General features: G+C 41.2%; 3 protein-coding genes across 3 annotated transcripts in view; 1 reads left to right on the top strand and 2 right to left on the bottom strand.

Annotated features, from left to right (window-relative positions):
• The window catches only part of LOC119482256 (transcription factor 7-like), a 40224-nt gene that overhangs the window by 15298 nt on the left and 2975 nt on the right, over positions 1-21951 (top strand). The window contains exons 2-3 of the mRNA XM_037759760.1: positions 21590-21629; positions 21714-21814. Coding sequence (XP_037615688.1) covers positions 21590-21629; positions 21714-21814 — 141 coding nt within the window. The remainder of the gene's footprint in view (positions 1-21589; positions 21630-21713; positions 21815-21951) is intronic.
• On the bottom strand, positions 344-17865 carry LOC119482084 (zinc finger protein 665-like). The gene is given in 4 exon segments (XM_037759486.1): positions 344-1464; positions 14821-15405; positions 15408-15687; positions 17821-17865. Coding segments are annotated over 4 exon segments (1359 nt in total). The 3' UTR covers positions 344-1015.
• Positions 1464-4934, bottom strand: LOC119482257 (zinc finger protein 37 homolog). The gene is made up of 5 exons (XM_037759762.1): positions 4827-4934; positions 3905-4290; positions 3487-3616; positions 2244-2351; positions 1464-1576 (listed from the first exon to the last, which is right to left on the bottom strand). Exons 2-5 carry the CDS (start codon positions 4243-4245, stop codon positions 1469-1471), a joined length of 687 nt encoding a protein of 228 aa, XP_037615690.1. The 5' UTR covers positions 4246-4290; positions 4827-4934; the 3' UTR covers positions 1464-1468.

Genomic DNA, 21951 nt, shown 5'->3' on the forward strand with positions numbered 1-21951 from the left:
ACACAACAAATATTTAGATTTATTAAAGTTTAATAATTCACTTCTGCTTTTAGGAACATTTTAAAATGTCAGTCACAGCTGCTGTGTGGGCTTTAACTACTGAGGTCATTTATTATCTGACTCCTGTAAGATCATTAATGATAATGAGTCCAATAAGCTCACGACTTAGTCCTAAAACAATGTTAATGCTGAGAACGTCGATTACAACAGCTTAACAAATATTGATAGATGGAAACAGTTTCAAATGAGGAGTCAAAGCATCTCTTTGTGTCGACTAATTTAATGAGAACATAAACAGATTGAAAACCACATTCAGTCAAAGAAAATAAAAACTGAATATAAATGTAAAATAAAGATTATTCAATGAAACTACACAAAGGGGGAAAATATAATGTTGAACTATGAAACAATAAGAACAAGAGAATATGTATGAAGCAGATAAAAACAATAATGGGATCACATCTGGAATAAATCATTCTAAACTCAAGGCTCACATACTCTCTTTGTGGAGCTTTTGACCATATCCCATGGCCTTCTTCAGCACTTATACTTCCTCAGTTGTCATCACATGACGCTAGTCCAACACAGTCACATGATAACAGCTGGTTGTATTCGGGGGGAGATGGTAACCCCTTTTTCTGTTCAAAGCTGGTCTCTGGTGTCGGATGTGAATGTCCTCCTTGATTTTTCTCCAGCTGTCGACTTGTGGATGGATTGTTGAACGGGTCTACGGAGCACAGGCCCAGGGGGTCGACTGCAGTCAACAGTTTCTGGTTGTTTCAAAACAATTCATCCAGAAAATATTCAACAGATTAATGGATGGTAAAGAAAAAAATATATTACAGGAATAAAGGCCAGTATGTAGTCGTAGCCACAATAACATTCATGCTGTTTAAAACATGAAGTTACTGTTGGTCAGACTTCAATGTGCAGAGAAGCTGAGAATATGACAACACAGCTATCAGAGCATGTGGAGGAGGCAGAAGGAAACAGCTAGCTAGGCTCTGAAACATGTTCACAACGATGCAGTGTGAATGAGTTGGTGTCTTTTAAGGTTACCACCCTTAGAAAAAGTTTTACCACATTGGTCACACCGGTACGGTTTCTCTCCAGTGTGAAGACGTTGGTGTGTTTTAAGGTGACTATCATGAGAAAAAGATTTGCCACATTGGTCACACCAGTACGGTTTCTCTCCAGTGTGAATGCGTTGATGTGTTTTCAGGTTACTTGATGTAGTAAAAGCTGCTCCACATTCATCACAGCTGTAGGGTTTCTCTCCAGTGTGAATGCGTTGACGTATTTTCAGGTTACCAGATTCAGTGAAAGCTGCTCCACATTCATCACAGCTGTAGGGTTTCTCTCCAGTGTGAATGCGTTGATGTGTTTTCAGGGTACCTGATTGAGTGAAAGCTGCTCCACATTCATCACAGCTGTAGGGTTTCTCTCCAGTGTGAATGCGTTGATGTGTTTACAGGTGACCAGATCTAGTGAAAGCTGCTCCACATTCATCACAGCTGTAGGGTTTCTCTCCAGTGTGAACTCTCTGATGAATCAGTCTCTTTCTTCCTCTCTGTTTCTATAGCAACAGACATACAGAAAGAGAGTCAGTGAGATGCCATGGTGAAGCGACCTATCTAGAACCATAAAGAACATTTAGAGCATGTCAGTGGAACATAACCCACAATGTTCCAGTCTGACTAATGCACTACCACCTGTGACAACCAACTGCAGGGCCGTATCCCTCTGTAGACATTTGATTGGTCTCCACTGACGCCCCCTTGACATGTATTAATAATCAGGCCACATCTCCATTATGGAGTTGCATTATGGGAAATGTAAGACCCAGTATAGTTGAAGATTAACCCAAACCACGCACTAAGTCATTCAATCATTCAATTTATTTTAACTCAGAAACACATTGAGGTAGAGACCTCATTTCAATACCTGAGCAGGTAGTACACAGAGTACCTGAGTAGGTAGTATACAGAGTACCTGAGGAGGTACAGCAGGTACAGGTACGGCAAACTAACGTACAGCATACAAACGTACGGCACGCTAACGTACCGCACGCTAACGTACAGCATACTATACACTATAAAGATTTTTAAGCCATATTTGAGGCATTTTTCCTTTTGGCCAATATCAGCAGTCTTGGCTTATTAATTTAGAGTATTTCAGGAAGAAGAGGACACTTTAATATATATAAGGCCTCAGCTAACAGAGAAAATGAACCTGCAGATGACCTTTTGGCCTTTTGGAACAGCTGCTGAGCGTCCAACGGCGTCCAACGCAGCCAACATCGCACTGCTGATCCTGACACGTGTCAGCGGGATGTAACACTCCTTCAACGCCTGTAAAATAAGAATACAGAAAGACTATTGTTGACACTTTTTCTTGTGAAAAAAGGGCAATCAATAAACATATAATCAATAAACAGGGGCGTAATGATATGTATCAATTTCCATTAGGGCTGCACGATTATGGCCAAAATGATGATCACGATTATTTATCATTATTATTGAAAACTTGATAAATCTCCCTTTAAGGTGCATTTTGAAGTGATAAAAAATGTGCGATTAATTAGTGATTTATGAACGGTGTCCCAACCTGCTGTCTGTAGTGTTTGGGTTCTACAATATATTTGTGGGTTTCTATTACATTTGTTTAAAACAAGACATATTAGTGTGCATCAGAAATATATTTGTGAACCTTATTTTTTTATGTGGATTTTTTTGTGGCCGATTACTATTTTTGTGTGCTTTGATAAATATTTTTGTGGAGAGACTCATTTATATATAAATCACCAAATCCATGTGTGACTCCTTCTGTCTTCTTTAGTGAATATTGAGACTGATCTGAGCCCATCCGCACTGACTCCGTCTCCTCAGCTGAACAGAGTCTGGCCGTTTTCTACCTTCTGGGTGTGGTCAGTCCGGGAGACTGATCCAAACTCTTCCAGGGAGAAAGTTTTAGAGAAAATCCCTCTAAAACATATTCTTTCATACTTCTCTCAGTCGACTAGTTTAACGGAGCTGCCTCAGAGACTCTTTTGTGTGTGTTACACTCATACTGCAACCACCCAGTGTTTCCATCCTTTACTGGATGTGTAGTGTTTATCACGCTGGATTTAACATGTGAGGGTGCAGGTCGTATCAACGCAGACCCTCCAACGTTTTATACTTTCTGAGGTTTGTTTTGGTTGACGGATACGGAACGGATATGACGTCACGTTACTCAACTTCCTTCTACCTCCACATATACTGAGATGAAGAAAACTGGGTGTGTCCCATGGTCCAGAGGTGGACTGGGACTGAAATCCAGTCCGGGACTTTGAGAAGGAGAGGGTCTTTATGTGAGTGCCCAAGGCCATTTTTAGGCAGTTCTGACACTAATACAGCCCCCCATCAGTAGATATTGATGAAAATTTGGAGCTGTTTTCTCCTCTTCTTGGTGTCGTTATGAAGCCATGAAGTCATGAACACTGACCTGAACATCGGTGGGATCAGAGGACGAGCCTGCTGCTGGTTTTCTGGGGACCTTGTTGCTCCGCAGGTCCGGGTTCTGCTGGTCCTCCTCCGTTTCGCTCTTGTAGTGCTCCTGGCCTTGGTCCTGGTCTCTGTTTCAGAAAGTGTGATTAGTGTTTTATTTCCTCATGAATGCTGTTGAGCCGAGATCCAAATAAAATTATTCTACTAGAGCTCACAGTCACATCTCTCTGTCTCTGACGGAAAGATTTGATATTTTTCATCTTCGGTTGCTTCTCCTGTGTTTTGTCCCGTCACATTAAAGCTGAATAAATCTATTTAATGTAATGTAGGCTACAGTCTAACACACAGTCAGCATATCCATGCATTAATATCTCTACGTGGACTGGATCCAGATGGAGGCTCTGCCTCTTATTTACCTGTTGCCATGGTGAATCGTAGTATCGGAGCTCCAGTGATGAAGGCTGTTTTCATCCTCACATTTGATTGAACAAACTCTGATCAGCTGTTCTGGAACTGAAAACTTTTCCATCTCAGAGTTTGTTAAAGCTGCTTTCTGAAACGGGCTCCTGGTCCTGGTCTCTGAGATCCAGCAGGTCTCCACTCTGACTGCTGGACTCTGTTGTCCTGGACTCACACGTAGATGTTCAGGTCCTGCTGTCTCCTCTGGTTTTACTCCCATCCACGTATTGCTGATAACATGGTCCATGTTTGCTGGAAACAGCTGCAGCTCTTCTCTGAGGAATGCTCTGGTTTCCATGGAAACTATCAAAGGTCACACAGCTGCAGCCTAAATGTGTGTGATCTGGTTAAAGAGACAGTTCACAGAGACAGGTTTGGACCAGCTGTTTACGCTAGCAGTTAGCCACACAGCAGCAGGCCGAAGCTAACAGGCTAACTAGCTGGTTAGCATCGCAGCTAGCCCAGCGTGCTAACATCAAAGAAACGTTATTAAAGTGTTTACCTGTGTGTGTGGGCTGCACGGTGGTGCAGTGGTTAGCACTGGCGCCTCACAGCTAGAGGGTTGCAGGTTCAAATCTGGCTTGGGGCCCTTCTGTGTGGAGTTTGCATGTTTTCCGTGTTAGCGTGGGTTTTCTCCGGGTACTCCGGTTTCCTCCCACAGTCCAAAGACATGCAGGTTAGGTTAATTGTTGACTCTAAATTGCCCGTAGGTGTGAATGTCAGTGTGAATGGTTGTCTGTCTCTATGTGTCAGCCCTGTGATGGACTGGCGACCTGTCCAGGGTGTACCCCGCCTTCGCCCGATGTCGGCTGGGATCGGCTCCAGACCCCCCGCGACCCCTAACGGGATAAGCGGTTGCAGATGGATGGATGGATGGACCTGTGTGTGTGCGGGTTCACCTGCAGCTCTGCCGCCTCGAAACGGATCTAATCTGCTCGTCAGCTAACGGAACAACTATCCCGCCGCCAGCCCGAGATCACAAAGGGACAACCACACTTCCGGTTACAAGTACTTCCGGTCTGGTTTTTCACTTTAAAGTGACAGAAAGTCGCCACCTGGAGGTCAGGAGGGAAACAACAGGTACACAGAGGATTTTATTAATCAACCTTATTATATTCAGTGGTGGAAGGTAACTAAGTACATTTAGTACTTTAGTACTATACTTAATTCAAGGTACTTTACTTGAGTATTTCCATTTCGTGCTACTTCCTACTTCTCCTCCACTACATCTCAGAGGGAAATATTGTACTTTTTACTCCACTACATTTATCTGACAGCTTTAGTTACTTTGCAGATGACAGTTTTTCATCCCCTTCCTGTCCAGTGAAAACCATGTATCTCCACATGTGTTGATGTTGAATGTTTGTGGTGAATCTGTTCCATAGGACTAGTTGTTGGGATCCCTTCAGTTGCTCACCCATAGGCCTGCTGCCTCGACTCAGTAGGGTGGTCAAGTGAGCTGTTGAAGGTCAAGAAAACGTCTCGGGCCGATAGTAAACTGCTTCTCTTATCTTCAACACTTCTTATAAAATTAAGGTCTACTGGAATCTTCAAAATTAGATCAAAAACTGCACTGGAGAAGTTTTCAAAGTTTGGTGCAAAAGTGTTTATTTCTGTCGCCAAAAACAAACACGAGTCATCAGTTCGAACGGAGGACGAACTGATACGTGACAAACCAGTCCTCCTTATACACCACGAGCTTCATTCACAATTCTCTTACATGTTCTTTACCCTCGGTGGGCAAAATGCCCAAAACTCATTATTTTCTTGCAAACTCAGCGATTCTGACTTATTTTGGTCCCACCTCTGACAGATTTACGATTCTGAACGTTTTACCCCGAGCCTCCTCCATTCACGCCACCAGCTCAAGGTGTAAAATCTCAGAGCCTCCTCATCTTGCCTACAGCAGCAGCCCTCGTTCGTGTGTCGCCACTCGCTTGCAAACCGCCCGCCCCCCTCGCACTTGTCTACAAGCCTGGATGTAACGTTGCATCTGATGCTGCAGGCTTGCTGGAGCCTTGCTGGCCTCATCCTTCTGCTAGAAACCCCCTGCCATGCTCTACTTCTCCCAACTAGAGTGGCAGTGTGTTTTCCCTCACTAATGCATCAAGGCAAGGCAAGGCAAGGCAGCTTTATTTGTATAGCACATTTCAACAACAGGGCAATTCAAAGTGCTTTACAGAAACATTCAAGAACATTGCGACAAAATGCAAAAGAACATTAAGAAATAATTAAAACAGTTATAAAAACATAAAAACATTAAAACATTAAAGATTAGAAAATAAAAACAAGCTAAAAATAAAAGCTAGGATAGAAGCTAAAATTGCATAAAACTCAAAAGAGTAAAAGTTATAGTGCAGTGTCAGAATAAAAGGCACCCGCAAACAGGAAAGTTTTAAGCTTTGTTTTAAAAGAAGTGAGAGTTGGAGCGGTCCTGCAGGTTTCTGGGAGCTTGTTCCAGATATTTGGTGCATAAAAACTGAATGCTGCTTCTGCATGTTTAGTTCTGACTCTGGGGACACTAAGCAGACCTGATCCAGATGACCTGAGAGGTCTGGATGGTTCATAACACAGCAGAAGATCAGAAATGTATTTTGGCCCTAAACCATTTAGTGCTTTGTAAACCAGCAGCAGTATTTTGAAATCAATTCTCTGAGAGACAGGCAGCCAGTGTAGAGACTTCAGAACTGGACTGATGTGATCCACTTTCTTGGTCTTAGTGAGGACTCTAGCAGCAACATTCTGAATCAGCTGCAGCTGTCTGATCGATTTTTTAGGAAGACCGGTAAAGACGCCGTTACAGTAGTCAAGTCGGCTGAAGATAAATGCATGTACTAGTTTTTCCAAATCCTGCTGAGACATCAGTCCTCTAATTCTTCTTATATTCTTCAGGTGATAGAAGGCTGTCTTTGTAATTGTCTTAATATGGCTGTTAAAGCTCAGGTCTGAGTCCATGACTACACCAAGGTTTCTGGCTTGGTCTGAGCTTTTTAACATCACAGATTGTAGGTGAGCACTGACCTTTAATCTTTCTTTTTTGGCTCCAAAAACTACAACCTCAGTTTTGTCTTTGTTCAGCTGAAGAAAGTTCTGGCACATCCAATTATTGACTTGTTCAATGCACTCACTCAGTGCTTGTATTGGACTGTAGTCTCCTGGTGATAGAGTTATGTAAATTTGTGTGTCGTCTGCATAGTTATGGTAATTTATTTTGTTGTTATCAAAAATCTGACCCAGTGGGAGCATGTAGATGTTAAACAAAAGAGGCCCCAAGATGGAGCCTTGGGGAACTCCGCATGTGATTTTGTTCAGCTCAGATTTGCAATTACCTATAGACACAAAGAAGTCCCTGTCTTTTAGGTAGGATTTAAACCAGCTGAGTGCTATGCCAGAAATACCCACCCAGTTTTCCAGTCGGTCTAGTAATATATTATGGTCAACCGTGTCGAATGCAGCACTGAGATCCAGTAAAACTAAAACCGTAGTTCTACCACTGTCTGTGTTCAATCGGATGTCATTGAAGACCTTAACAAGAGCAGTCTCAGTGCTGTGGTTTCGTCGAAAACCTGACTGGAAGACATCAAAAGAGTTGTTTAGTGCCAGAAAGCTATTTAATTTTTGAAAAACTGTTTTTTCAATTATTTTAGACAAGAATGGAAGATTTGATATCGGTCTGTAATTATTTACTATTGATGAGTCCAGATTGTTCTTTTTGAGGAGTGGTTTGATGACAGCAGTTTTCAGGGCCTGTGGGAACACTCCTGAAACAAGAGATGCATTAACAATCTGTAAAAGCTCTGAGACCATACAATCTGATACTTTTTTGAAAAGGCCTGTTGGCAGAATGTCAAGGCAGCATGAGGAGGATTTTAGATGTTGTATGATTTCCTCCAGGTATGTCTGATTTATTGGATAAAACTGTGTCATGGTATTTGCACCAGGTTTAAGTGGACGCAGGGGAAACAAACATCCTGTACCTGCTATGGAGGAAGTGACTGCTTGTCTGATTTTGTGAATTTTTTCTGTAAAAAAGGAAGCAAATTCATTGCAGGCCCTGGAGGATAAAAGTTCAGAGGCTACTGACACAGGAGGGTTTGTTAGCCTGTCGACAGTAGCAAACAGGGAACGTGCATTGTTATTGTTTTTGGTGATGATGTCAGAGAAGAAGGACCGCCTTGCATTTTTCAGTTCTGAATTATAAATGCAAAGTCTCTCTTTATAGATGTCATAATGAACTTGTAGATTTGTTTTCCGCCACTGGCGTTCAGCTTTTCGACACTCTCTTTTTTCATTTCTTACCAACATGGTATTTCTCCATGGAGATTTTTTCTTACCAGAGACAATCTTCACCGTGGTGGGTGCAATGGTATCAATAACATTTGTCATTTTAGAATTGAAATTATCTACAAGCTCATTGACAGAGGTCCAGGGGAGGGTGGGTGTGGAAGAGAAAGCCTGAACAAATTGATCACTGGTATTTTCAGTGATATACCTTTTTGTGATTACCTCTGTCTTATCATTCCTGTGCACAGGAAGAGTACTCTCAAAGAATACACATGAATGATCAGACAGAGCAACATCCATCACTACAACCTTGGAAATGTTCAGGCCCTTTGATATGATTAAGTCCAAAGTGTGTCCCCTATTGTGTGTGGGCTCTGTCACATGCTGACTCATTCCATAGTTATCAAGAACCTGACACAGTTCTTTGGCCCCTCTGTCCTGTTGGTTGTCAACATGGATGTTAAAATCACCAACAATGACTACACAGTCAAAGTCAACACAAATTACAGACAGCAGTTCAGTAAAATCATCAAAAAAGTTTGCACAGTATTTAGGTGGCCTGTAGATATTGAGAAACAAAGCTCGAGAAGAGGAGTTCAGCTGAAGAGCGACATATTCAAAAGAAGCAAAATGTCCATAAGATATCTGTTTGCATTGGAGAGAATCATTAAACAATATGGCAACTCCACCTCCTTTCTTATGCATTCTAGCTTCGCTCATAAAACTAAAGTTGGGAGGAGTTGACTCGATAAGAACAGCTGCACTGTTATTTTGGTCTAACCAAGTTTCAGTTAAAAACATAAAATCAAGCTTGTGCTCAATAATAAAATCATTGATTAAAAAACTTTTTCCTGCCAAAGACCTGACGTTTAACAGGGCTAGCTTTAATGTGCTAGAAGCATTATTATTATTTTTTGGGACATGGTTTGGCTGGCAAGGAATCAATGCTAAATTTGATAAATTAGCACAATCAGTAAAAATCTTCCTGTTTCTTTGCAGATTCACCATTCTTTTTCTACTACTTATTAGAACTGAGATAGAAGAAGCTCTCATCACACAGGGCCCCAGCTTTTCCTGGAAACAGTCACGTGTATCATTAGCCTTGAAGCCTGGACCCAGCACATATCAATCTGTGCTTGCAACATTTTGTAAAGGAACATCCTTATCAGACTGCGGAGACAGAGGCTGATTCCATTGTGGAGGGGATGGAGGTGGTAGGTGTCGTGCTTGTGGAGATAGTGCCAAAGTTGTTCGAGGTCGACCTCGTGGGGGGATCATGGGAGAGAAAATGGGTGTAGGGCGGGGAGTAAGTTTAGTTCCAGCATTGACCAGCTCCTTCATGTGGTCAGTGAACTCCAAGAGGGGGGAGGAGGGAGAAAGGGTGATAAGCGAGGATGAGGACGCCTCCTCTTGTCTCTGCTGTATCCCAGGGCTGGCTTGTGGTGGGGGGTGAAATGATTCTCCTTGAGGTCCCCTGGCACATTGTGTTGTGTCTTCCTCCAGTGGTGATTCCTCTTGTCTCGCGTCCTTGGCAGAGGGAACAGATGAATGACGCAGTAAGTAGAATAGGTTGGAGTTGAACAATTTTACTCCTGACTTGTTTAGGCAGAGTCCATCTGCCTTGAAGAGATGTCTGCGGTCCCAAAAAAAGTTAAAATTGTCAATAAAATGCACTGAGTGGGATTTGCATGCTGTTGAAAGCCATGTGTTCAGTCCCAGCAACCTGCTGAATCTCTCGACTCCTCTTCTGATTGGCGGCAGGGGTCCACTGATAAACACCTGAGCATTCACAGAGCTGACCGTGTTTAGCAGACCAGTAAAGTCCCGTTTCAGCACTTCAGACTGTTGCTTCACAACATCATTCGACCCAATGTGCAATACCACATTTTTCACATTTGGGTGTGCAGTCACAATATCCAGGATTCTTTCTGCCAGATCAGAGACCATATCTTTGGGAAAACAGAGTACTTTGATGTCTTTACTCCACATGCTTTTCACATCTTTAACAGCAGCATCACCCACAATCAGAGTTTGAGTTTGAGGCCCAGTTGTTAGCTTTCCCTGTAGCCTTTTACCTTCAGAGTTGCTTTTGGTTCTTACCCTGCTGTGTGAAGAGTTGAGATTATCCAGGGCATCAGATCGAGATCCAGGGTCCTGCAACAGTGGAGCAAATCTGTTCTCCAGTTGCAAACTTCTTTGTTGGGGAGGTTTGTTACTCATCCTTCCTTTCACAGTTGTCCACGGTTGGACCTTACTTTGTACAGGGGTTGATGAGGCACTATGCTCGGATGCTAATGCAGGCCAGCCGGTCGCATCATATATCTGAGGGTGCTGGGTTCTGCCTGTAAGTTTTCCTCCCATTTCCCAGGGACATGATTTACACTTTGGCTTTGCACCAAGAGCGTTCCAGGGAGGACTACTAGTCGATTTATTGCCCCCTTCTTGATTCTTGGTGGTCTTGTTGGTGCTAATTAGCTTTCTATTAGCCTGTTCCAGTTCACTGTTTTGAGTCAGTGGTAGAGTGGTTTCATTCCCACATAGTCCATTCACTTCCGCATTCACTTCGAGCCGGATAATCTTTGTTTCCAGCACTGCTATCTTCTGCATCAGACACACATTACTTTATGTAATATTATCATTAGCTTGTGTGAAAGAATAAATGATACATTGATTTATATTTTAACCAAAATACCCTAGTATATGAACATTCTGTGTAAAAACATGATATATTTATCTTAGGTTATACTTTTATGAAAACACCATGAAAATTTACCAAAACGGAGCGATGGCATCTTCGGAGCGATGGCATCTTCTGGGTTATCAAGTGCGTGCCCTCTTTCCTCGCTGTTTCGCTGAGAGGCCCACGACACCTCCAGAGGGTTCAGCAGTGATTCACGGCGTCCCAGATTCACTCAATGATATATTATGACCCATTTATATATATATATATTTATTATATTATGACCAATTTATATATATTTATTATATTATGACCAATTAATTTATATATATTTATTATATTATGACCAATTTATATATATATTTATTATATTATGACCAATTTATATATATATTTATTATATTATGACCAATTATTTATTACATAATATTCAATTTATATATATATATATATATATATATATTATATTAAGAGCAATTTATGTATATATATTTATTCAATTCAATTCAATTCAATTTATTTTTGTATAGCGTCAAATCACAACAGAAGTTATCTCAAGACGCTTTATATATAGAGCAGGTCTATGACCGTACACCATAGTTTAGAGACCCAACAGTATCCACCAAGCGTACTGTGGCCAGGAAAAACTCCCCGGTTACTGGGAAGAAACCTGGAGCAGAACCGGGCGCAGGGCGGGCGACCATCTGCCGAGACCGGATGGGGGGATATAGAGAGAGAGAGAGAGAGAGAGAGAGAGAGAGAGAGAGGCACAATAGTAGCCTAGCAGCTGTAATAGCTAATACAAGTAGGACTGATAACACAAAACCAATAGTGGTGGATGGAAAGAGTGATAATACAAGCATCTCTCCTCAGTACGTCCATGTGTGTTGGTGTTGGACGTCCCTGTGATCGATGCCCGTGCGTTGGTTCCCGCAGCATCAGCATGCTTGCTGGGAGTTCTTGATGTCTTTGGCAGTGACCGAGAAGTGTTATTCTCCAGGCTGCCACATTGTCACTAAGTGTTGGTAGTCCCTCGTTAGCATTGGTAGTCCCTCATACAGACGTAGTTAATTAATGATGGTAGCAGTTGGTGTCAAGCAGGCACCGGACGCGGTAGCAGATGCAGCCACAATACCGGAGACATCCAGATCCAGGTGAAACCCCGCTCCAAGTGTGATCCCACTCCAGGTATGACCTCGTTCCAGGTGTGACCCCGCTCCACGGTTAGCTGCGAGACAAGGAGGCACAAGGACTCCCGGGAAGGAATGAAGTTAGTAACAACATGGACATGGGACATGAGTATATACAGAAGGAGAGGGGAGCTCAGTGTGTCGTAGGAAGTCCCTTATGACAGTGTGTCATAGGAAGTCCCCCGGCAGTCTAGGCCTATAGCAGCTTAAGTATAAGCGTTATCAAAGAGGAAAGTCTTTAGCCTACTCTTAAATGTAGAGACGGTGTCTGCCTCCCGGACTGAAACTGGGAGCTGGTTCCAGAGAAGAGGAGCTTGATGGCTGAAGGCTCTCGCTCCCATTCTACTTTTGGAGACTCTAGGAACCTCAAGTAACCCTGCATTCTGTGAGCGCAGTGCTCTAGTGGGGTAGTAGGGTACTATGAGCTCTTTAAGATATGATGGGGCCTGACCGTTTAGCACTTTGTAGGTGAGGAGGACGATTTTAAAATATATTCTGGATTTTACAGGCAGCCAGTGCAGAGAAGCTAATACAGGCGTAATATGATCTCTTTTTCTAGTTTTTGTCAGTACACATGCTGCAGCATTCTGGATCAACTGGAGAGTCTTAAGAGACTTATTGGAGCAGCCTGATAATAAGGAATTGCAGTAATCGAGTCTAGAGGTAACAAATGTATGGACTAATTTTTCTGCATCATTTTGACACAGGATGTGTCTGATCTTCACAATGTTACGTAGATGAAAGAAGGCAGTCCTTGAGGTTTGTTTTATGTGAGAGTTAAAGGACATATCCTGATTGAAGATAACTCCCAGATTCTCCCATTTATTACATAATGTTCAATTTAAATATATTTATATAAAATTATGACCAATTTATATATATATTTATTATATTATGAGCAATTTATATATATATATTTATTAAATAATATCCAATTTATATATATATATTTATTACATAATGTTTAACTTAAATATATATGTAGTATGCAATTCCTCACCTTCCAAGAACTATCAACTTTCACCGAAGAAAAGTTTTGCAAAGTGCGAAATCTCCCAAAATGGTATTTCTGCAGCTTCTGATTCGGCCACAGCCCGTTGTAGAGGTCTGGAGCGAGAGCCCCGGAGCTGTCTCCAGGGCTCCTTTTTATATGTTTGCACTCAAAACCTGGTAACCACAATTTTCTGGATTCAGCGCCTCAGATGCAGGTGTTTCCTGCCAAGGCGAGGGGTCCTCAGCAGAAGGTCATGAACACAATGCTGATTAAATGCTTGGTGTATGGGATTACATGTATAAGATAACACAAAGTAAAAAAACACAAATGTAAAAATTAAGGTAAAACCTTCTTTTCTCAAGTCAAATCTCTTCTAACAGTTTGAACACCCTTAAAGTGAACATTCTGTTCTTTAACCCTCATATTTTAGGCAAGATGCCTCTTATTCTTTCTTCTACATCATAAAAATCACACAGTAAAATATAATGAACCAAGGATAAGGTAACAAAAGTTAAGTAACTCAATTATAAATTATGAATAATCAAAATGAAATGAAATACAAATGTAAATGAAATACAATGATTAATAGATTATACCAATAGTTGGTTAAAAATCAGAAAGAGAATATATGATATGAGTGATACTATCATGATTGCTTCAATGAATTCATACATGACAGTTTAAAGAAACAAGTTTTTCTTCTGACAGTGCACATTTTTACTAATTTTTACTGAATAGAGCCTGAACGCATTATAATGTAACTCAATGGCACCTCCCGTTAACTAGCTCTCGTCCTGCAGATTTCAACATGGATTTGTTGTTCACAGCGTTATCAGGGATCGGCGACTAGAAAGCATTAATACAGATGTCACAATCGCGTATTTTTACTTTCTGGTAACCCCTGTCTCTGTTCAAAGATGGTCTCTGGTGTCGAAGGTGAATGTCCTGTCATTAGGGTGTACCAGCAGATATCTCAAAGGAAACTTCTACTTTATTTCTACCTGATGTATTTCCCATAAACGTGTCCATTGTGACTGTATTGGTCACGCTAACTTGTTGTCACTGAATCTGACCGAGTCAGTTAATTTGGAGAGTTGTAGGAGGCTCGAGCAGCTGTCCCTGATATCAATGTTCTGCACTAGTCCTTGGTTCCCTGAATCTCTATAATAGAGATGCTGAGTGCAAAGTTAGTGTGACCCACAGAGTCACAACGGTTACATTTATGGGAAATACGTCAGGTTGAAATAAACCACAATTTACCTTTAAAATGTTTAAAGGTTTGTGGCTGGTTCTCCCTCCTTGTGATTGGAAGACTCTTCCAGATGTTCTGACAGTTCAGCTAATAATGGAGTCCCACTGGAAAGTTTCTGGTGGTCCAAGTATGAAGTTGTAGCCAGGAGCTAGGAGGCAGGATGAGACAGCTAGCTAGGCTGTAAAACATGTTCACAACGATGCAGTGTGAAGACGTTGGTGGGATTTAAGGGAACTCTCCTGAGAAAAAGTTTTACCACATTGGTCACACCAGTACGGTTTCTCTCCAGTGTGAATGCGTTGGTGGACTTTAAGGTAACAACCCCGAGAAAAGGTTTTACCACATTGGCCACACCAGTACGTTTTCTGTCCGGAGTGAATGAGTTGGTGTCTTTTAAGGGCACTACCCTGAGAAAAAGCTTTTACCACATTGGTCACACCAATACGGTTTCTCTCCAGTGTGAATGAGTTGATGTTTTTTAAGGGAACTACGATCAGCAAAAGTTGTCCCACATTGGTCACACCTGTGCGGTTTCTCTCCAGTGTGAATACGTTAATGTATTTTCAGGACGCTTGCTGTAGTGAAAGCTGCTCCACATTCATCACAGCTGTAGGGTTTCTCTCCAGTGTGAATGCGTTGATGTATTTTCAGGTCACCTGATTGAGTGAAAGCTGCTCCACATTCATCACAGCTGTAGGGTTTCTCTCCAGGGTGAATGCATTGATGTATTTTCAGGGCAACCGATGTAGTGAAAGCTGCTCCACATACATCACAGCTGTACGGTTTCTCTCCAGTGTGAATGCGTTGGTGGACTTTCAGGGAACTATCCAGAGAAAAAGTTTTACCATATTGGTCACACCGGTACAGTTTCTCTCCTGTGTGACAGCATTGGTGGATTTTGAGGGAACTCTGAAAAGTGAAAGTTTTCCCACATTCATCACAGCTGTAGGGTTTCTCTCCAGTGTGAATGCGTTGATGTGTTTTCAGGTAACTTGATGTAGTGAAAGCTGCTCCACATTCATCACAGCTGTAGGGTTTCTCTCCAGTGTGATGCTTCGATGTACTCTCAGGTAACCTGATTGAGTGAAAGCTGCTCCACATTCATCACAACTGTAGGGTTTCTCTCCAGTGTGAATGCATTGATGTGTTTTCAGGTGAGCTGATTGAGTGAAAGCTGCTCCACATTCATCACAGCTGTACGGTTTCTCTCCAGTGTGAATGCGTTGGTGGATTTTGAGGGAACGCTGAAAAGTGAATGTTTTTCCACATTCATCACAGCTGTAGGGTTTCTCTCCAGTGTGAACTTTCCGATGAATCAGTCCTTTTCTTCTTCTCCTTTTCTATAGCAACAGACATACAGACAGAGAGAGAGAGAGAGAGAGAGAGAGAGAGAGAGAGAGAGAGAGAGAGAGAGAGAGAGAGTCAGTGAGATGCCATGGTGGAGTGACCTATCTAGAACCATAAAGAACATTTAGAGTGGGTCAGTGGAACATAACCCACAATGTTCCAGTCTGACTAATGCACTACCACCTGTGACAACCAACTGCAGGGCCGTGTCCCTCTGTAGACATTTGATTGGTCTCCACTGACGCCCCCTTGACATTTATTAATTATCAGGCGACATCCCCATTATGGAGTTGCATTATGGGAAATGTAAGACCAATATAGTTGAAGATTAACCCATACCACGCACTAAGTCAGTCAATCATTCAATTTATTTTAACTCAGAAAAACATTGAGGTAGAGACCTCATCTCCTACATAGCCCAGTAAAAAAATAGATGTACATTCATACTGTGATTCATACACAAAACTGTTCAGCTCTTTAATTTTAAATCACATACATAGTTATTACAGATAGAAGTATTTTATGTCCTTATTGTATTTTTTCTATTCTATAGTTGTGTCTTGGCTTTACCAGCACAGTGCTTGTTATTATTTTTTTTATTTCTCTTACTATGTTTATTGTTATGCACCAAAACAAATAAGGCAAATTCCTTGTATGTGTAAACCTGATTCTGATTTCTGCTTTTGGTCTCTACCAACTACTTAGGGAAATATCTGTCTCTGTAGCTGCTAAATACACCACTATGTTCAGGTAGTGTACAGAGTACCTGAACAGGTAGTGGACAGAGTACCTGAGCACTTTAATATAAACTGGAAAAACAAAGTTCGGAAACTTGTGTTTGGTCGATTATTTCTCTGTTGTTACAATGCTAATTGGCATTGTATTTTACATCGTTGGAAAGCCTGTTTATTTACCTTCGCAATGATGTCCAACTTGTAAGGATCATGCATTTGTGGGATGAGCAGCACAGCTGATTATGTGGGTAGCGCCCAAGAAAAATTTGCCAAAATGCTCTGTCAATGGTAAACAGTGTATTATCCTGTTGGTATTGACTCTTGTTTTGAGTTGTTTGGTGGATTGGATGATTGAACTCTCTATCAGTAACAAGGAACAAACAAGACATATTGGCAATTTTACATTTTATTCATTTAATACACCGTCAGGAGCCTCAGTAGCGGTGGAAGATCCATACGCAGCCACAACAGCCTGGCACCTCCACCTCAAGCTGGTCACCAACCTGGTCACACGTTGATGTGGGATGGCGTTCCATTCCTCAACCAGGATTCATTGCAGGTCAGCCAACGAGGTTGTGTTGGTCACTCTAACACGTCACCCAAGTTGATCCTACAAGTGTTGAATTGGGTTGAGGTGTGGACTCTTGGCAGGCCGTTCCATTCTCTCTACTCCCACATTGTGGAGGTAGTCTGTGATAACCCTGGCTCTGTGGGGGCGAGCGTTGTCATCTTGGAGGATGAAGTTAGGTCCCAGATTTTGGAGATATGGGATCGCCACTGGCTGCAGAATCTCATCCCGATATCTCACTGCATTGAGATGGCCTTCAATGATGACAAGCCTTGTTTTGCCAGTGAGGGAGATGCCCCCCGACACCATGACACTGCCCCCACTAAAAGCTGTTACTCCATCGGTGCAACAATCAGCATAGCGTTCTCCACGTCGTCTCCATACTTTGACCCTGCCATCCAACTTTTGCAGACAGAACATGGACTCATCACTGAACACGACATTCCCCCACATGTTCAGGTTCCATTGTCTGTGTTGTCGACACCAGCGCAAATGGGCCTGACGGTGAAGGGCAGTCATTGCAGGCTTCCTGGAAGCATTATGAGAATACACTGTTTACCATTGGCAGAGCATTTTGGCAAATTTTTCTTGTGCGCTACCCACATAATCAGCTGTGCTGCTCATCCCACAAATACATGATCCTTACAAGTTGGACATCATTGCGAAGGTAAATAAACAGGCTTTCCAACGGTGTAAAATACAATGACCATTACCATTGTAACAACAGAGAAATAATCCACCAAACACAAGTTTCCAAACTTTGTTTTTCCAGTATATACTGTATAAAAGGCCTCATCTAACAGAGAAAATGAACCTGAGATGACCTTTTGGCCTTTTGGAACAGCTGCTGAGCTTCTAACGGCGTCCATCGCAGCCAACATCACACTGCTGATCCTGACACGTGTCAGCGGGATGGAACACTCCTTCAACACCTGTAAAATAACAATACAGAAGGAATATTGTTGACACTTTGTCTTGTGAAAAAAGGGCAATCAATAAACATATAATCAATAATCATATGAAACCACCTATTGGTCAAATAGTGTAAAACAGGCAGATGTGTTCCAGATGTGTGGCAGTGGTTTAACCGGGCAGAGGACATTGAATGTGCTCGTGGAACTCAGGAACAGGAAAATGATAGATGGGACACAGTTTCCGGTTTTATTCAGGAAGAACAAGTTCTCAACAGGCGTCTTCAGTGATGTCATTGGTCTAAAACGATACGAGCCTCGCGCTTCACGGAAAACTTTGTGAATTACTCGACATGCGCTCCGAAGTCTCGACACAGCACGTAACATCAGTACTGAAACCCCTGAAGGGTTAACCCTGGGGTTAGCTCGCTAACCCCAAACCCTGCTTCCTAGTCCAGGCCTCAGGCCTCAGGCCCACTTCGAGCACTGATATTAAACAAAGAGGCCTTCACGAGGTCAGCTACGTCTTCTCTTCCTGTCTCGTCGCTTGATAAACCCAAACACCGGAATACGGTGAAAAGGTTCAATAATTGACGTTTATAGCAACAACAATCAGGAACAGCTGCGTTGTTTCCGTTCAGTATCTCCAAAATGGCCGACTTGAAGCCATGACGTCATGAACACTGACCTGAACATCGGTGGGATCATAGGACGAGCCTGCTGTTGGTCTTCTGGGGACCTTGTTGCTCCGCTGGTCCGGGTTCTGCTGCTCATCCTCCATTCTGCTCTTGTAGTGCTCCTGGTCCTGGTCTCTGAGATCCAGCAGGTCTCCGCTGTGACTGTTGACTCTTCATAGTCCTATAGTTTAGCTATTCCTTGCCGTATTAAGCTCTTACACTCTGCCCTTCCACACAGCACTTCCAGATCTACTGTCCTTCTGTTGACAGCTCTTTTTGCTGCCTCATCAGCCTCCTCATTCCCTTGTACTCCTACATGTGCTGGGACCCATAAAAACACAACAGTGTTCCCCAATTTAGAGACTTGATTTAACTTCGTCAAAATGTCAACAACTAGATCCGGCCTGGCCTCACTTCCCCCCGCCCCCTTCAGTGCCATTAGTGCTGCCGTAGAATCTGAGCATATGATGACCTTCCCTGGTCTGACTTCCTCCAGACTGTTGACTCTCTGGATTCTGTCCGCTACAAATCTCACGGAGCCTCCGTGGACTCGGGATGCCGCAACGTCTCGCTGCTCTCTCACCCCCGCCCCCTTAGTTACTGTTGCTAAGGCAGCAGATTTACGCCAGTAATTTGTGAAACAAAATGGCTGCTTGCTTTCAGGCAGAAGTTTTTTTTTTTTAATATTGAATTCTTTCAACAATACAGTTTACACGGAACAAGAAAATGAAGATATAACATCATAACTTATGAATCATCAACATGGACAACATGAGACTAAAGACAGAAAAGAGATCAAATAAAGTTACATAAAATAAAAACATATATTAAATAAAAATAAGGGACATGATGACATTTAGTACAAGGGAAATGACTAGATATTTTAAAATGATATAGTTCATTTGTTAATATTTTCTTTACATAATATTTATTTTGTATATTTGGAATCTCAAAATAGCTTTTTTGTTTGTAGTGATCTTGGAGACAGAATCAAAGAGATATTGCAATTCAACACAAAATAAGTGGAAATTTGGGGTTGCTTGAAGAACTCTAGCTTTATGTATATGGTATTTACAGACAAGACACAAAAGCTTAATAGAATTGTTAATAAAATGAGATTTTGTATTACAGTTTAAAAACAAGACCATGTCTTCCAATATTGGTGTTAATATATTACAGTTTGTATAAACCTGTAGGGAGACTTCGACCCAAGACTCTAGAGAGAATGTACATTCATAGAATAAGTGAGATATGGATTCAGATTCTGTTTTACAGAAGGAGCACATTCAATTTATGTAAAAACTTATTGCATGGGCAATATCTATGCAATATCTTCGTGTGGACCTCTTTTATTTTATTTGGAATGAGGAAATTATTTGGGGCAGACCATACTTTTTCTACTAAGATATCTGGAAAGTTAAGTTTCCATAACAGCATTGATTTGGGAAAATAACTCTTATCTGAAATCAAAACTTTCTTGATATGACGATTATTACATGTGCAGTTAACGAGTTCCTTCCCACCAATTAGGAGCTTGGGGATTTTTCCGTTTAAAGGACCATATAACAATGCATTTTTAATAAGAAATAGTAATTTCGGCGATATACTTTTTATAACATTCTTATAATCTGTTCGAGAAATCTTGGTTTTTAGTCGTCTCCATTTTGTTTTTTGGCCGTCTCCATCTTGGTTTTTAGTCGTCTCCATCTTGGTTTTCGTCCGTCTCCATCTTGGTTTTTTCCGTCTCCATCTTGGTTTTTGTCCGTCTCCATCTTGGTTTTTGGTTTAGTGAATTTCATAGAAGTTTGTAAAAAAACTCTGTCTGCCCAGAAACAGTGTCTCTGATATGCTGGATAACTGCCGCTGTATCTCACTTGCACTTTTCTCCATCTTTCCCCAGTCTTTCTGTCCCTTTTTGCACTCTGACCTTTGACCTCTACACTTTCCCCTTTTTTCCTTCCCTCAAGTTGTGTATGTCAGAGGGGAGTGTCCATGTAGATGTGCCAGCACAGCTGTCAGAATTGTTTGAATCACAGCGAATAGAAAATATTAAGCTGTGACTTTTGGCGCTAAATCACAGTGGATCACCAGTTTGCAGATCCTCCACTCGTCTCGCGTTTAACTTTAAATTATTATTATTATTAGTACGTTTTTACTGACTTAGATGGAGCAGATGCCCAGCAGAGGGGTAAGTATTCATTATTATCAATTTATTAAGAATACTTCTTTTGGTGTAAAACATTTTAAAATATATGGGTCAAATTATATTATCACTATTCTCATTTATGTTGTTTTACTCTTTAATTTGATCTCTCATGTCAAAATCTTTGTAACTAAGAAAAGTGCAGTTATTATTGTTATTATATAAGTATCAAGCGTCATCTTTCTACAGATTATAACACTCACATATATTCTACACATGTACCGCAACATTATTCAAAGTCTTTTTAAAATTAAATGAATTTAAAACTAGATTCTTTCTTTTATACACAAATTAGTTTATACACATTTTACATATTTAAACTATTGTGCATCCTATAAATGTAGCTAATGTTATACATAGTATTATTAATAAATCAATGAAAATAATGATTCATATTATTAATGATTAATATATATACTGTATATACTGTATATATTCCCCTCAGTTATCTATATCTACTCTAATACTCATTTTCTATCTCATTTAAGTATAAAATACAAGACAAAAAATTGCAAATATACACTGGACATATTTTGGATTGTGGAGTAGTTTGCAATTAAAGTATTGAAAAAATATTTTGTTTTGTTAAATATTGTTTAAATTGTGCTCTTTTCTTTATTTTGTAGTGCTGCATTTTGTGTTTAAAATATACTTTTTTTTATTACATGATTATTATTGTTACAAATATCATTATTTCACTAATTCAGTCATTGATTGATCCAGTTATGTAACATTTCTTCCTGATTGATTGATCTCCTTCAACAGTGAGTGTAAATTAATTGAATTATTGATCTTGTTTCAGGAGATCGGACTGATGAGTGGACTAAACCAGAACCCTGCAGGTCCAACAACCAAATATAACTGAATATAAATATTATAAATAAATCCTCAAATATTTAGTTCTTTGTTTGTCGGTCATGTTTCAGGTAAACTTCAGGTGTTTGACTGGTGTCCACCTCCACAGCAGTACCTGAATCTGACCAGCGGGGGGCGAAACAACACGTCACACGCTCACACTGCTGCTGCTGTGAGTGGACTACAAAGTGTGTGTGTGTGTGTGTGTGTGTGTCGTCAAATTATCCCTTAAAGCCAATACGTTCCCCTTCTAACACAATCAGTGTTAAATGTAAAACCAAGAGTCTGAGGGTGCACAACCCCCGGGCT

This window comes from Sebastes umbrosus, chromosome 22 (assembly GCF_015220745.1).
Source record: "Sebastes umbrosus isolate fSebUmb1 chromosome 22, fSebUmb1.pri, whole genome shotgun sequence".
In the NCBI taxonomy this organism is placed as follows: domain Eukaryota; kingdom Metazoa; phylum Chordata; class Actinopteri; order Perciformes; family Sebastidae; genus Sebastes; species Sebastes umbrosus.

Excerpts from the sequence above, each read along its gene's own strand:
- LOC119482257 (XM_037759762.1), bottom strand. The coding sequence starts at position 4,245 with ATGGAAACCAGAGCATTCCTCAGAGAAGAGCTGCAGCTGTTTCCAGCA. Across the intron at positions 3,617-3,904 it reads ACGATTCACCATGGCAACAG|AGACCAGGACCAAGGCCAGG; the intron begins GTAAATAAGAGG and ends TTTCTGAAACAG. Across the intron at positions 2,352-3,486 it reads CTGATCCCACCGATGTTCAG|GCGTTGAAGGAGTGTTACAT; the intron begins GTCAGTGTTCAT and ends CTTATTTTACAG.